Consider the following 12,683-nt stretch of genomic DNA (forward strand, 5'->3'; position numbering starts at 1 on the left):
TATTGTTTGTTAACTGTACTAGCTAATGTATTTAGCCATTCGCCTATGATGAGTGTTTTGTAAAGTAGCACACACACCAGCAGACATGAGCTGCTCTGCTTGGGCAATGGAACAACAGACAGAGCCGACACAAGCTAACGCTGACTAGCTAGCTAGTAAAGTAACGTTAACGCCAGGAATCTCAAACCAAGTGCTACAACGAGGATACGATTACAAGGGAAATGGTAAGGACAGATAATGATTTTGGTAACGTTGTATCTACATACAGACTCCAAACAGGGCAGTATCCTGTGTGTTGGCCTGCTAGCTAGAACATTAAAAGAACACTGCCGATTGTCAACCAGCTTTTACTCATTACAGTATCATTACAGCATCAGTAGTATATAGCGTTATATCAGAAAACTGTAAGCAGTTTTGTAGTCATTCATTTAGAGAGTTGATTTGAGTGAAGTTGTCGACCAGTATTCATGCACAAATGACATCACTGACTGGTCCACAACTTAACTCGAATAACTCAACTAGACTAAACTAAATTTTAGTTTGATCAGCAGTCTGTCTTTACATCTAATGTTACCTAAATGTTGTTCCCAGAGAAGGAGTCTTGCTCCAAGTCAGGTTGCCAAACGGAAGCAAGGGGGGGACTCGTCCGAAGAGGACGACTGGACGCCTGCTGCTGGGGATGTAAGTTAAGCTTATTGTTTTTCCTCCGCTTGTAATGCAGTTGACTGTAGCATTGAAACCATCAATGCTGTGCATTGCTTGGCAGACACTCCTGACAAGTCCCGTTGTCTTGTGTATGGTTAGAGCATACTGTAACAAAGACTTGTTCACCAAATGCCATTAAAAAAAATCGACCAATTAAAAGTTTACTGGCTTATTTGGAGAATGTACACACCTGGTGGAGCATGACTTTAAATCTCAGTTCAACTTGGAATTGGTTAGTTGACTATGAAAAATGATTGCGCTGCTCATTTAACCACCTCTATGCCGAATTTCCACAAAATGAAACTCAACCCAAAGAAATGTAAAGTCTTACATGTCAGTCACATTGAAGCATCCACCCGCCCTGCCGAGTCTCTCCATTGACCAGAACATCCTGGAAGTCTGTGACAGTGGGGCTCACCACCATCCAGAGTCATTTATAATGGGACAACCGGGTGGACCACATGTTGACACAGGAAGCTCTTTGCTCTGCGTCGCCTGGAGAAATTTGGTGTGCGAGACCCAGAACTTGATAACATCTACACAGGCTACGTGCGCCCGGTGATGGAATATGCAGCCCCTGTCTGGCACAGTTCCTTGACTAGTACAGACAGACCAGGCAACAAGGCAGGAAACCAGAAACATGCTTGTCAAATCATCCTCAGCCAGAGCTATTCAGGGTATCCAGGCTCTCTGCACTCTCGGATTGTGCACTCTATCAGAGATGCACTCAGCTGTCTCTTGGCTTTGCAAGAAAGCTGGGTAACACTTTACAATAAGGGTACATTAATTAAGGGATAATTAATGCTGAGTTAATGCTTAATGAGCACGAATTAACCCTTAATTAACCAGGCTAATAAAGCTTAGTAAACACTGATTAACCCTTAAAGACCCCCTAAATACAAAAAATAAATCAAATCAAATGAAATAAAAAATATACTAAAAACTCTGATCTGAAGTAATGGTCTACCAGGAATGTATCCTTTGCACTTTGTAACTGTAATATCTAAATAAAGCTTTACTTGCTTATTTAATTTTAGTTACACACTTTCTCCATCATGCCACCTGTTCAACAAACTGACAAAGGAAGATTTGATGAGTGAATACGAGTGTTGATGAAAGCTACTGCGATGTGATGTGATTTGAATAGTGTGTTGTGTTTTCGCAGGGAAAAAGAAGGAAACGTGATCATGAAATCAGAGAAAGCCACATTTCTCCCTTCAGAAAGCCTCTGACCCAGCTGACCAACCGGCCTGCATGTACAGACGGTGAAAAGCATGTAAGTCAAAGTGAACCTTGCGTAATGTTTGTATGCTGCAAAAATGTTGAAATTGTCGCGATACTTTGCGATGAGCTTTGCTCTTTCTGCTTACTATTTTCTGCAGGAGGCATTTATTCGAAGTATCCTCTCCAAGCCATTTAAAATTCCTATTCCAAATTACACAGGTAACATTTCCCTCCTCACTATTGCTCTCCTTATCACTTTTATGTCTCCAGTAAATATTGAGGAATGATTTTCCGCTCCTCTCACAGGCTCATTGGGAATCAGGGCACTTGGGCTGAAGCGTGCAGGCGTAAGGCGGGCACTCCACGACCCGCTTGCAGAGGATGCGTTGGTTCTTTATGAGCCCCCGACTTTGGGCACTCATGACCTGATCAAAGCAGACAAGTGAGTTTAAAAACATGGCGTTGAAAATTCAACAGTTATGATGCATGTCTTCCAGAAGCCATGTTTTACTTGGAGATCTCTCCAGGGAAAACAACGCGATGCACTTGCACTGTGCGACTTCATTCATTGGCGCTCTGAATGGCAGCGAGAAGTAACTGCTTTTTAAACTGGTTGAACTTGAATACTCAGAAATCATAGGGGGCCTCCGGGTAGTGTAGCAGTAGATTCCCTGCCTACTGCCTACCCACCAACCACGAGGGTCGCAGGTTCATCCCCCGTGTTACCTCCGGCTTGGTCGGCCGTCTGTCCATACAGGCACAATTGGCCGTGTCTGCAGGTGGCAAACCGGATTAAAGTCGAACTGAACCTGTTCGTCATGTGCATAATGAGTCCGTTTCAGACTGAAAACATAGTTTGTCTAAGATGACAGGTTGAGAGGTGGGTCATAGTATCATGTCGATGATTTTATTTGACAATTCTGGGGACTGGATTGGCTTTGGCTGTGTGGGATTCAGTGTGTTGTGGTGCTCCCCTCGGGAAGAGCCTTTTGACGGGAGGTTAGTGGCTGAGGGGAGCTCAGAGAGCCACAGGCAGTCAGCTGCCTTCGTGTTGCCGAGCGGAGAGTGCAGCACGTCGGCCTGGAATCTCCGAAGTGCGACCCCTGACAACCAAGCTCTCGGATGCACGCGCCATTATCGCTGCTGTAAATACGATATCCCTGGAATGCGCGTTTTAACGAGCCAGTTACATTTCTTTGCATTCTTAGAGATTATAGTTTTTGTTTTTTGTTCATGTTTCTAACAATTGGCCAAGTTAGTAGTTAGTTTATGGGATAGGAATTCTGCCAGATGACAGGCACTAGGCGTCATTTTCTACTTCATTTGGAAGAGAAAATTATCCTGAACTGAAGATTTGATTGACAGCTGCATGTCGTGATATGATTGGTTGAAATGGGGTAGACATTTGATAGCACTAGGTGGTCAGCAAACTGTATATTACTGTTATCAATGAAATCTTGAAAAATGAACTTTTGATGTGAAAAAGTGTGATAAACTAAAGAAATTAGATTTTTGTGATTTTTTCCCCATACATTATTAAATAGGTGCACTGCATACCCAGGTATTTGAACTAAAAGAAAAGAAAAGCCATTTTTGGGTTCAGCTCGACTTTAAGAGTAGGCTACGTGTCCTGCTCGCTGCACTAGTGCCTCCTCTGGTCGGTCGGGGCGCCTGTTCAGGGGCAGGGGAGCTGGGCGGAATAGCGTGATTCTCCCACGCGCTACGTCCTCCCTGTGAAACTCCTCGCTGTTTAGGAGACAGTTTGTAGTTGTATTTTGCTTCCTCACTCCGTGTGTGGAGAAGACTTACCGTCCGTGACGCATTAATGTCACTGCTGTGACAACATCGATGTTGTGAGTTTTCACGATGGACATAACGGAACTAACGCCACAGCTGACCACCTTCACCCAAACCCACCCCCCCCTTTGTTTGCGGACCGAGCGACGTACTTCCTGCTTCTTTGCGGTCTATTCAAGAGGTTAATTGTCCGCGGTCGCAAGTCCCTTTTATTCGCAGATATCTGACAGTCTATCTGTAAAGTTTCATATTAAAATGTGCAAGATAAAAGGTCCAAATACCTTATGAAAGTGCCTTTGATAAGAGAAAGTAGCGGTGAGCCGCTTGGGCGACGGTACCACAGAAGAAGAATATACCATGAAGGAGAAAGGCCCTGTAAAACTAGCGCGGGCTAAACGTTCAGAGAGGACTGGTCAGCTTTGGGGATTTCAGCTCGCACCTTTTTCACCAGCAATAACGTCACTTCCCTGACTCTGGTAAGGAAACGGCTATAGTGAACGATTCAAACAAGATGTCTCTAGAAAGATAAGAAGTTTGACTTGTGGTTTCAGCCATTAAACCGAGTGGAAACAGCACTCGATCATTTGTAGCAGGTGTTGAAACAGAATTTTGATAGAATATTGTCAAAAAAGTGGTCAGGTTTGGCGACGGTGACACCAGTTGGTGTTGTGTAACTGCATTTGCTCTTGTCCAGGGAAAAACTGCCGGTCCATGTCGTCGTGGATCCAATCTTGGGAAAAGTGCTCCGACCCCATCAGAGAGAGGTAAACCCCCTCACACTTTAACCGGGTTGTCGTGCATGGATAAGTGGCTCAACAATGGCTGCCTTTCATTGATTGATTTTGTGTGTGCAGGGGGTGAAGTTCCTGTGGGACTGTGTGACGGGGAGACGCATCGCCGACTCGTACGGCTGCATCATGGCCGACGAGATGGGTCTGGGGAAGACCTTGCAGTGCATCACCCTCCTGTGGACCCTGCTGCGCCAGAGCCCCGACGCCAAGCCGGAGATCGACAAGGCCATCGTGGTCTCGCCTTCCAGCCTGGTTCGCAACTGGTACAACGAAGTGGCAAAGTGGCTGGGGGGGCGCATCACGCCGGTCGCCATCGACGGGGGCTCAAAGGAGGAGATCGACAAAAAGCTGGGTCAGTCGCTCCCTCCTCTTCTGTCTCAATCGGCACTATTTTCGGTTGTAAAAATCTGAAAGAAATTCAGGACAAATCCACCATCGAGACACTCTTAGAGTTAGAAAGAACCAATTTACGCTTTCTTTCTCTTTCTTTTTTGCATTCTGGTCCGTTGAAGCTGCTGTCTGTGGAATAATGTGTATTATTATATTATATTATTATATTATCTTATTTTCTCGTAATTTTGGGAAGCCAAAATTGTGTAATTGAAATTTAAAAATTCAAATGAATTGCACAGCCCTACGTTTAACCAGTTATCCACAGGAATGAGGAAAACATGCCACCAAACAATAAAAAAAAGAATACCCATAAATACAAGGTAGGTACATTACTAATAGCTGTTTTTAACAAAGGGTTTTAGGGTGGATTTTTCCTTAGAAATGCAGGCTTTTGAAAATATCAGAATAATTGTGCCCGCTTGTTAATTGCCTTGATTTGTGTTCCCCAGTGAACTTCATGACTCAGCGTGGCTTGAGGGTGCCCACTCCAATCTTGATAATTTCCTATGAGACATTTCGCCTGCACGCTGAGGTTCTGCACAAGGGCAACGTTGGAATTGTCATCTGTGATGAGGTACTTACTTAAGCCACTTCATTGACCTCTTCCATTGATTACATCAGTGGTTCTCAACTGGACTAGCCTCAGGACCCCCATTTTTCCTTACTCATTAGTCGCAACCCAAATTTTGGATTTTTTTTTAATAACACACAAAATGGTGCAGTAATACACAATGTCTTCATGCACAGTTAAAACATGAAATAAACAAAAAAAAAGTGCAACTATGGCAAAAAAAACAACAGCAATGAAATAAAAAGCTAGACTTCTCCTATATGTTAAAAAAGGTTAAACTGGTGACGCTCATCAAGTTTTAAGAATCTGAATTCTTTCACTAAAACAAGTCGAGACAACATTTGGGGATATTTGGAGCTATTCCCCCCAGTGAATCAGTTAAGCCTATACACACTGCAGAGAGATTAACAAAGTAGAGAGTACAAGCAGAAACAGATCTGAATGTACAAACAGGGAAGTGTAGCATAAATAGAAAAACTACATAATGGGGCTTTAAGGTTAGAGTTAAATACCAGGGTAAGCCAATCAGAGGCAGAGTAGGGTGGGCCATGCCTTCGCCATAGTAGGAAGTGCACTGCTTCATGGTATGTCCTTCAAAATAAAGGCGCAGCATAAACGTTTTTATTTATTTATTTATTTCGCTACCGGTCAAAATGGCCCCACGACCCAGGTTTGGGTCGTCCGTTGAGAAACCCTGGATGAGATTATGTGCCCGTAACAATTGTGCATGCTACAGGGTCATCGGTTGAAGAACTCTGACAACCAGACATACCAGGCCCTAAACGCCATGAAAGCCCAGAGGAGAGTGCTGATATCAGGCACCCCGATCCAGAATGATCTGCTGGAGTACTTCAGCCTGGTGCACTTTGTTAATCGTGGGATTCTTGGTAAGCAGTCACACACAAACACGGTTCAAACATGCGTCACTTATTTTCTGCTCTCTTCCTGATTTCATGTGTGCGCGTGCGTGTTTTCTCTCCTGGATGTCAGGTACCGCCCAGGAGTTTAAAAAGCGGTTTGAGCTTCCGATCCTGAAGGGCCGAGATGCAGCCGCCAGTGATAAAGACAGACAGGCCGGAGAGGAGAAGCTCAAGGAGCTGATCCGCATCGTCAACAGGTGAGCTAAAGGGAACAGGCGGTTAGAAGAGTTAGGACATCCAGAAAGGTTTCACATCAGTGTTTTGTAGTTTAAACCTTGTGCTGTTTGTTTGTAATCTCATTTATTTTTAGTGTAGTGTTTCTTGTTTTATTTCCTCCTTTCATATTCCTCTCCGCCGGGTGCAGCCTGGATGGGATTGTGTCTGTCTGTATGTCTGTCTGTCTGTCTGTCTGTCTGTCTGTCTGTCTGTCATCTGTCATCTGTCTGTCTGTCTGCCTGCCTGCCTGCCTGCTAGAGCCCTGCACGGGCCTCAGATCTAGGCCCTAATCCGGGCCCTACATGTTCGGGCCCGAGGCCGATGTGAGCCCTACGGCTTGTCAGAATTTCAGGCCCGAGCCCGGACCAGAATGTAGGGCTCTGCGGTCCGCAGCTAATCTCGCATACTACTGAACCAATCAGCCGAATATGTTCTGTGCACATGTATGCAACAACAACCTCTCGTGGTTGGAGTGATTCATAGTTTTGGAAAAGCCTATTTTATTGACTGTTTTATTATACCGTCATTATTACCCTCCTCACTCCTCCAGCCAGCAGGTGATCAATGGCAGTCGGTTGGAAACACATATATAATGGTTGGAAAGCTACTCACTGTAGCTTGCAAGTTGAGGACAGAAAGTTGTGTTAGCGGTTGTGTGTCGATGAAGAGCAGTCTTGCAGGCTAATTGGCTAACGCTAAGCTAGCAGAGTGGGTGAGGGAGCGGCAGTGTGGCTGGTGGATACATTTTGTGAAAAATAAATACATTCTGCAGTCTTTCAAGCAAAGACGAGTTCCTGACGGAGATCTGCACTCTACTGAGTGCACTTTTTGTTGTTCACTCTTTTTATGCTTTCGTGTACACTGTCAATACAGGTGGTCTCATTTTTCAATTGCGAAACACACTTTGTACAGAAAGCATTTCCTGCGCATACATTGTACCGAGTCTTCGGAAACATCTGGTGTGAAATGATTGTTTTCAGGAGCTGGTCCAGTTTACCATCATCTCAGTTTACCATCATCTCATACCATCATCTCAGTTTACCATCATCTCAGTTTACCATCATCTCAGTTTACCATCATCTCATACCATCATCTCAGTTTACCATCATCTCTTCACTCTTCAGACAGACTGAAACCTCCACTAATAAAGGCGTGTTCTGTCTTGTAACAGGTGCTTGATAAGGAGAACATCTGACATCCTCTCCAAGTATCTCCCTGTGAAGATTGAGCAGGTTGTCTGCTGCAGGTATTGTTCATAGGGTTTATAGTATAAAGTCTGATACCAAAACGGATTCACCATTTAAAAATGACTACTCTTATAAAATGATTCTTGCTGGCACATTGAAAATCCATACAACTCAATAGTACCATTCGATCAACAATGGTGATACATTAGCCAAGTAGTGAGTATTATTTTTGAACTAATCAACGTTTGTATATTTGTAAGTATTGAGCAAAATCGGACAATTCTTTTAAAATGGTTATAGTGTTTTCATTGATTGATGTAGCTCATGTTTTCATTGATTGATGTAGCTCATGATTTTGGTTGTATCTGTTTGCCGCAGGCTGACCCCTCTCCAAAAGGAGCTGTATAGGCAGTTCCTGAGGCAGGCCAAGCCCATTGAGGCGTTGCAAGAGGGCAAAATAAGTGTCTCCTCCCTGTCCTCCATCACATCGCTCAAGAAACTGTGCAATCGTAAGTGTCTAAACTCAGTGTCTAACCCACTCTGTCTCACTGAGTGTCTGAACTCAGTGTGTAACCCACTCTGTCTCACTGTGTCTAAACTCAGTGTGTAACCCACTCTGTCTCACTGAGTGTCTGAACTCAGTGTCTAACCCACTCTGTCTCACTGAGTGTCTAAACTCAGTGTCTAACCCACTCTGTCTGTCTCACTGAGAGTGGTGCTTTGTTGGTAAGAAGTATTGAATGTGGTGTTGTGCCTCAGACCCGGCTCTTATCTATGAGAAGTGTGTGGAGGGTGAAGAAGGCTTTGAGGGGGCTCTGGATCTCTTCCCGCCCGGCTACTGCACTAAAGCCGTGGAGCCCCAGCTGTCCGGTAAGAACCTTCACTCATCAGGGCTGTGGAGCCTCGGGCTCTCACAGACGAGTGGACTACTAGTCGACACTGTGCATCACAGTTGACTAATTGTTCATCTGTGGTTTTAGGAATAAACAATATAAATAAAATGAACATAGATTTGATTGAACCATCATTTTCTACATGATAGCGCCATGTCAAACAGTCGCTATCTCCAGCTCAGACAAGTTGCTGGGGTTTAGTGGCTCATTTGTAAACAGCCTCTCAGAGCCAATCAGGACTCTGCTAATTCACATACCGCCATGTTGGTCCCGCCTACATTAGTTAACCCCTGGGCTCGCCCGCTGTGTGGCCTCGCCCGCAGCTCAGCTGAATTCTGCATTGTGCCTTTTTCAGAATCAGAATCAGAAAGACTTTAATGATCCCCGGGGGGAAATTGGGACAGGTTACAGTAGCTCGCACTCAGAACACAACATAGCATAAAATAAACAGTAGTAAAATGCGATAGTAAGCAAAATAAGTAGAGTACGTATAAAGTAAGCAAAATAAGTAGAGTAAGTATACATTACGTGACAATTGCAGTTATTGCACACTGGACTTATATTAAGTCGGCTTGCCCTTCACATTACACGTGGCTCAGCCAGGCACAGTTAACCTATCGGCTGGCTCAGTCTCATGGAGACTGAGCGTCTCCGAGGTGCTCTTTTAAGAGAGGCATTAAAGAGTCCAATGGCCACAGGCAGGAATGATTTCCTGTGCCTCTCCGTATTGCATCTAGGTGGGATCAGCCTCTCACTGAACGTGCTCCTGTGTTTGACTAGCACGCCGTGGAGTGGGTGCGAGTCATTGCTCATGATGGAGCGTAGCTTGGACAACGTTCTCTTCTCCGACACCGCAGTCAGAGAGCCCAGATCCAGCCCCACAGTGTCCCTGGCCTTACGGATCAGTTTGTTGAGTCTGTTGGCGTCCGCTGCCTTCAGCCTGCTGCCCCAGCACACAATAGCATACAGGAAGGCACTGGCCACTACCGACTCATAGAACATCCTCAGCATTTTTTTTAATTCTATTTCTGGATGATAAATTGTAATGAAGTGCCTTTGCTTCCAGGGAAAATGCTGGTTCTTGACTACATTCTGGCAATGACAAGGAGTACAAGTAGTGACAAGGTGGTGCTCGTATCCAACTACACTCAAACACTGGACCTCTTTGAAAAGCTGTGCAGATCTCGCAGGTGATTGGGGTTGTGGAGGAATAACTGCCATTCAATTATGTCTGTATAAGTGATGTGAGTAGTGTATTATGAGTTAAGGCAAGCAACAAACAGTCTCATGCTCTTTTATAGATACCTCTATGTGCGGTTGGACGGCACAATGTCCATCAAGAAAAGGGCAAAGATTGTGGAAAGATTCAACAGTCCATCAGTGAGTTGGAGCCTAAGTTTGAAATGATCATGTACCTTGAAGGAGAATTAGACGCCGCATCGAAATCTTGTCCTCTCTCTGTCAGAACCCAGAGTTCATCTTCATGCTGAGCAGCAAGGCGGGCGGCTGTGGCCTGAATCTGATCGGCGCTAACCGCTTGGTGATGTTCGATCCGGACTGGAACCCAGCCAATGACGAGCAGGCGATGGCGCGGGTTTGGAGAGACGGACAGAAGAAGACCTGCTACATCTACAGGCTGCTCTCCGTGAGTTCTATACATCTATACATCTACAGGCTGCTCTCCGTGAGTTCCATAGGCTGTAAAAGACTCCGTCATTTGAATGTATCGCTAAATTTAGTGGAGCTGTGAGAGAGCCATATTACTGCTCCCTCATTCTCAGCGGCAACCTTATGAACATCAACATGTTAATTGTCATTGGGTGCATGTCTGTCTGTCTGTCTGTGTGTGTGTGTGTGTGTGTGTTTGTGTGTGTGTGTGTGTGTGTGTGTGTGTGTGTGTCTGTGTCTGTCTGTGTGTGTGTGTGTGTGTGTCTGTGTCTGTCTGTCTGTGCTTGCAGACGGGGACGATAGAAGAGAAGATCCTCCAGAGGCAGGCCCATAAGAAAGCCCTGAGCAGCTGTGTGGTGGATGAGGAGCAGGACGTGGAGCGACACTTCTCCCTGGGGGAACTGAAAGAGCTGTTCTGCCTCAACGAGGAGACCTTCAGCGACACACACGACAAGTAAGACAAGATCCTTCAGCGACACACACGACAAGTAAGACAAGATGACATACTGTACACCCACAAGATATGGATGGACTACAGTTTGACTGATATGGGGCTCTGAAGGCCTGTAGCAATACTTTTGGATTGAAGCGACTGAAAGACGATGTTCATTCAGTGTTTCCTCCTAATGTTACAAACATTAAAGTCGAACTGAACCCGTTGGTCACGTGCGTCGCAGTCCGTTTCAGACTGAAAACATAATTTGTCTGAGATGACAAGTTGAGAGGCGGGTCATAGCATCATGTCGATGATTTGATTTGACAATTCTGTCGACTGGCTTTGGCATTGGTCACTCATGGCGTGTTCCACCCCCAAATCGAGTGGGATTCAGCGTGTTGTCGTGCTACGCGAGTGGGATCCGCGGACTACCAGGCAGCCAGCTGCTTCGTGCGGAGCAAGCGGACAATCCGATGCATGGGTGCTGCCCGCCCGCCTGGAATCTCCGAGGGCAGACCCCTGACAACCACGCTCTCAAGCGCGCACCTTTTACACTATTTCTGTAAATACGATATCCCTGGAATGCGCCTTTTAACGAGCCAGTTACATTTCTTTGCATTCTTAGAGATTATAGTTTTTGTTTTTTGTTCATGTTTCTAACAATTGGCCATGGTAGTAGTTAGTTTATGGGATAGGAATTATGCCAGATGACAGGCACTAGGTGCCATTTTCTACTTCATTTGGAAGAGAAAATTATCCTGAAATGAAGATTTGATTGACAGCTGCATGTCGTGATATGATTGGTTGAAATGGGGTAGAAATGTTATAGTACTAGGTGATGTCAGCAAACTGTACATTACTGTTATCAATGAAATCTTGAAAAATGAACTTTTGATGTGAAAAAGTGTGAAAAACTAAAGAAATTAGATTTTTGTGATTTTTCCCCATACATTATTAAATAGGTGCACTGCATACCCAGATATTTGAACTAAAAGAAAAGAAAAGTCATTTTTGGGTTCAGCTCAACACAACGCAAAATCAAATACCACAGCAGACAGGCAACTAGCACGTACTATATGTTCTGCACCTGCGTGAGACCTGATTGATGAAACAAAGCAGTATTTGCCTATCATTTCGCTCACTTAAACGGTTTCGTAATATAGCTGCTTCTAATCGAGAATGTGAACTCCCAAACATGGGAATACTTTGAATATGACATCACGTGATACTAGTGAAGAGTCAACCGCGCAGGTCTAGATTTTAAATTAGTAATACAAAAAAATATATATACACCTTTAGACATATTTTGGGATTTTTATAAACATATTTTTAACAATAGCCAAGAAACAGAGTACCGGTACATTCCAAAACAGCTCATTCCAAACCTTTTCCAGGCCGGGAAAACCGTTTTTCAAATTCCAGAACTTTTATGACCGTGGGAACCCTGATAGCCTCAGATTAAAATCCTCAATTGTCATTTCACATACAAAGTCAAATGTGTACAGAACCAAAACATCTAACTGCATGCACATCGGACTGTATCTGCCTCCTAAACAGCCTCTCTTGCTCCCACTTGTGGCCTTGTCAGGTTCCGCTGTCGGCGCTGTGTTAACGGCAGGCAGGTGCGACCTCCTCCGGACGAGTCGGACTGCACCAGCGACCTCTCCCAGTGGCACCACTGCACCGACAAGAAGGGCCTGAGGGACCCGGTGCTTAGAGCCTCCTGGGACGCCGCCGTCTCCTTCGTCTTCCACCAGCGCTCTCATGAGGACCAGAAGGGGCTCGTCTAGCAGGAGACGCACGGAGAGAACAATGTCCCCATCCATTCTTTCTGTCCCTCCATGTAAATACTGCTTTACAGCTTATTTATTTCCGTTTACAT

At 44.9% G+C, this 12,683-nt stretch overlaps 1 protein-coding gene across 1 annotated transcript; it reads left to right on the forward strand.

The window, feature by feature from the left end:
* Positions 1–237: 237 nt before the first annotated feature.
* LOC310786205 (DNA repair and recombination protein RAD54-like) lies at positions 238–12,591 on the forward strand (the record flags this gene model as incomplete). The annotated part of the gene is made up of 18 exons (XM_083647376.1): positions 238–246; positions 592–681; positions 1,871–1,981; positions 2,088–2,148; positions 2,236–2,371; positions 4,421–4,490; positions 4,581–4,869; positions 5,360–5,484; positions 6,218–6,368; positions 6,472–6,598; positions 7,789–7,863; positions 8,183–8,313; positions 8,564–8,674; positions 9,764–9,887; positions 9,999–10,077; positions 10,163–10,342; positions 10,656–10,819; positions 12,390–12,591. The coding sequence occupies 18 exons, from the start codon at positions 238–240 to the stop codon at positions 12,589–12,591; spliced, it is 2,235 nt and encodes a 744-aa protein (XP_083503502.1).
* Between the last annotated feature and the right edge of the window lie 92 nt (positions 12,592–12,683).

The sequence above is a fragment of the Poromitra crassiceps genome (assembly GCF_964638095.1).
Source record: "Poromitra crassiceps genome assembly, chromosome: 12".
Lineage (NCBI taxonomy): Eukaryota > Metazoa > Chordata > Actinopteri > Beryciformes > Melamphaidae > Poromitra > Poromitra crassiceps.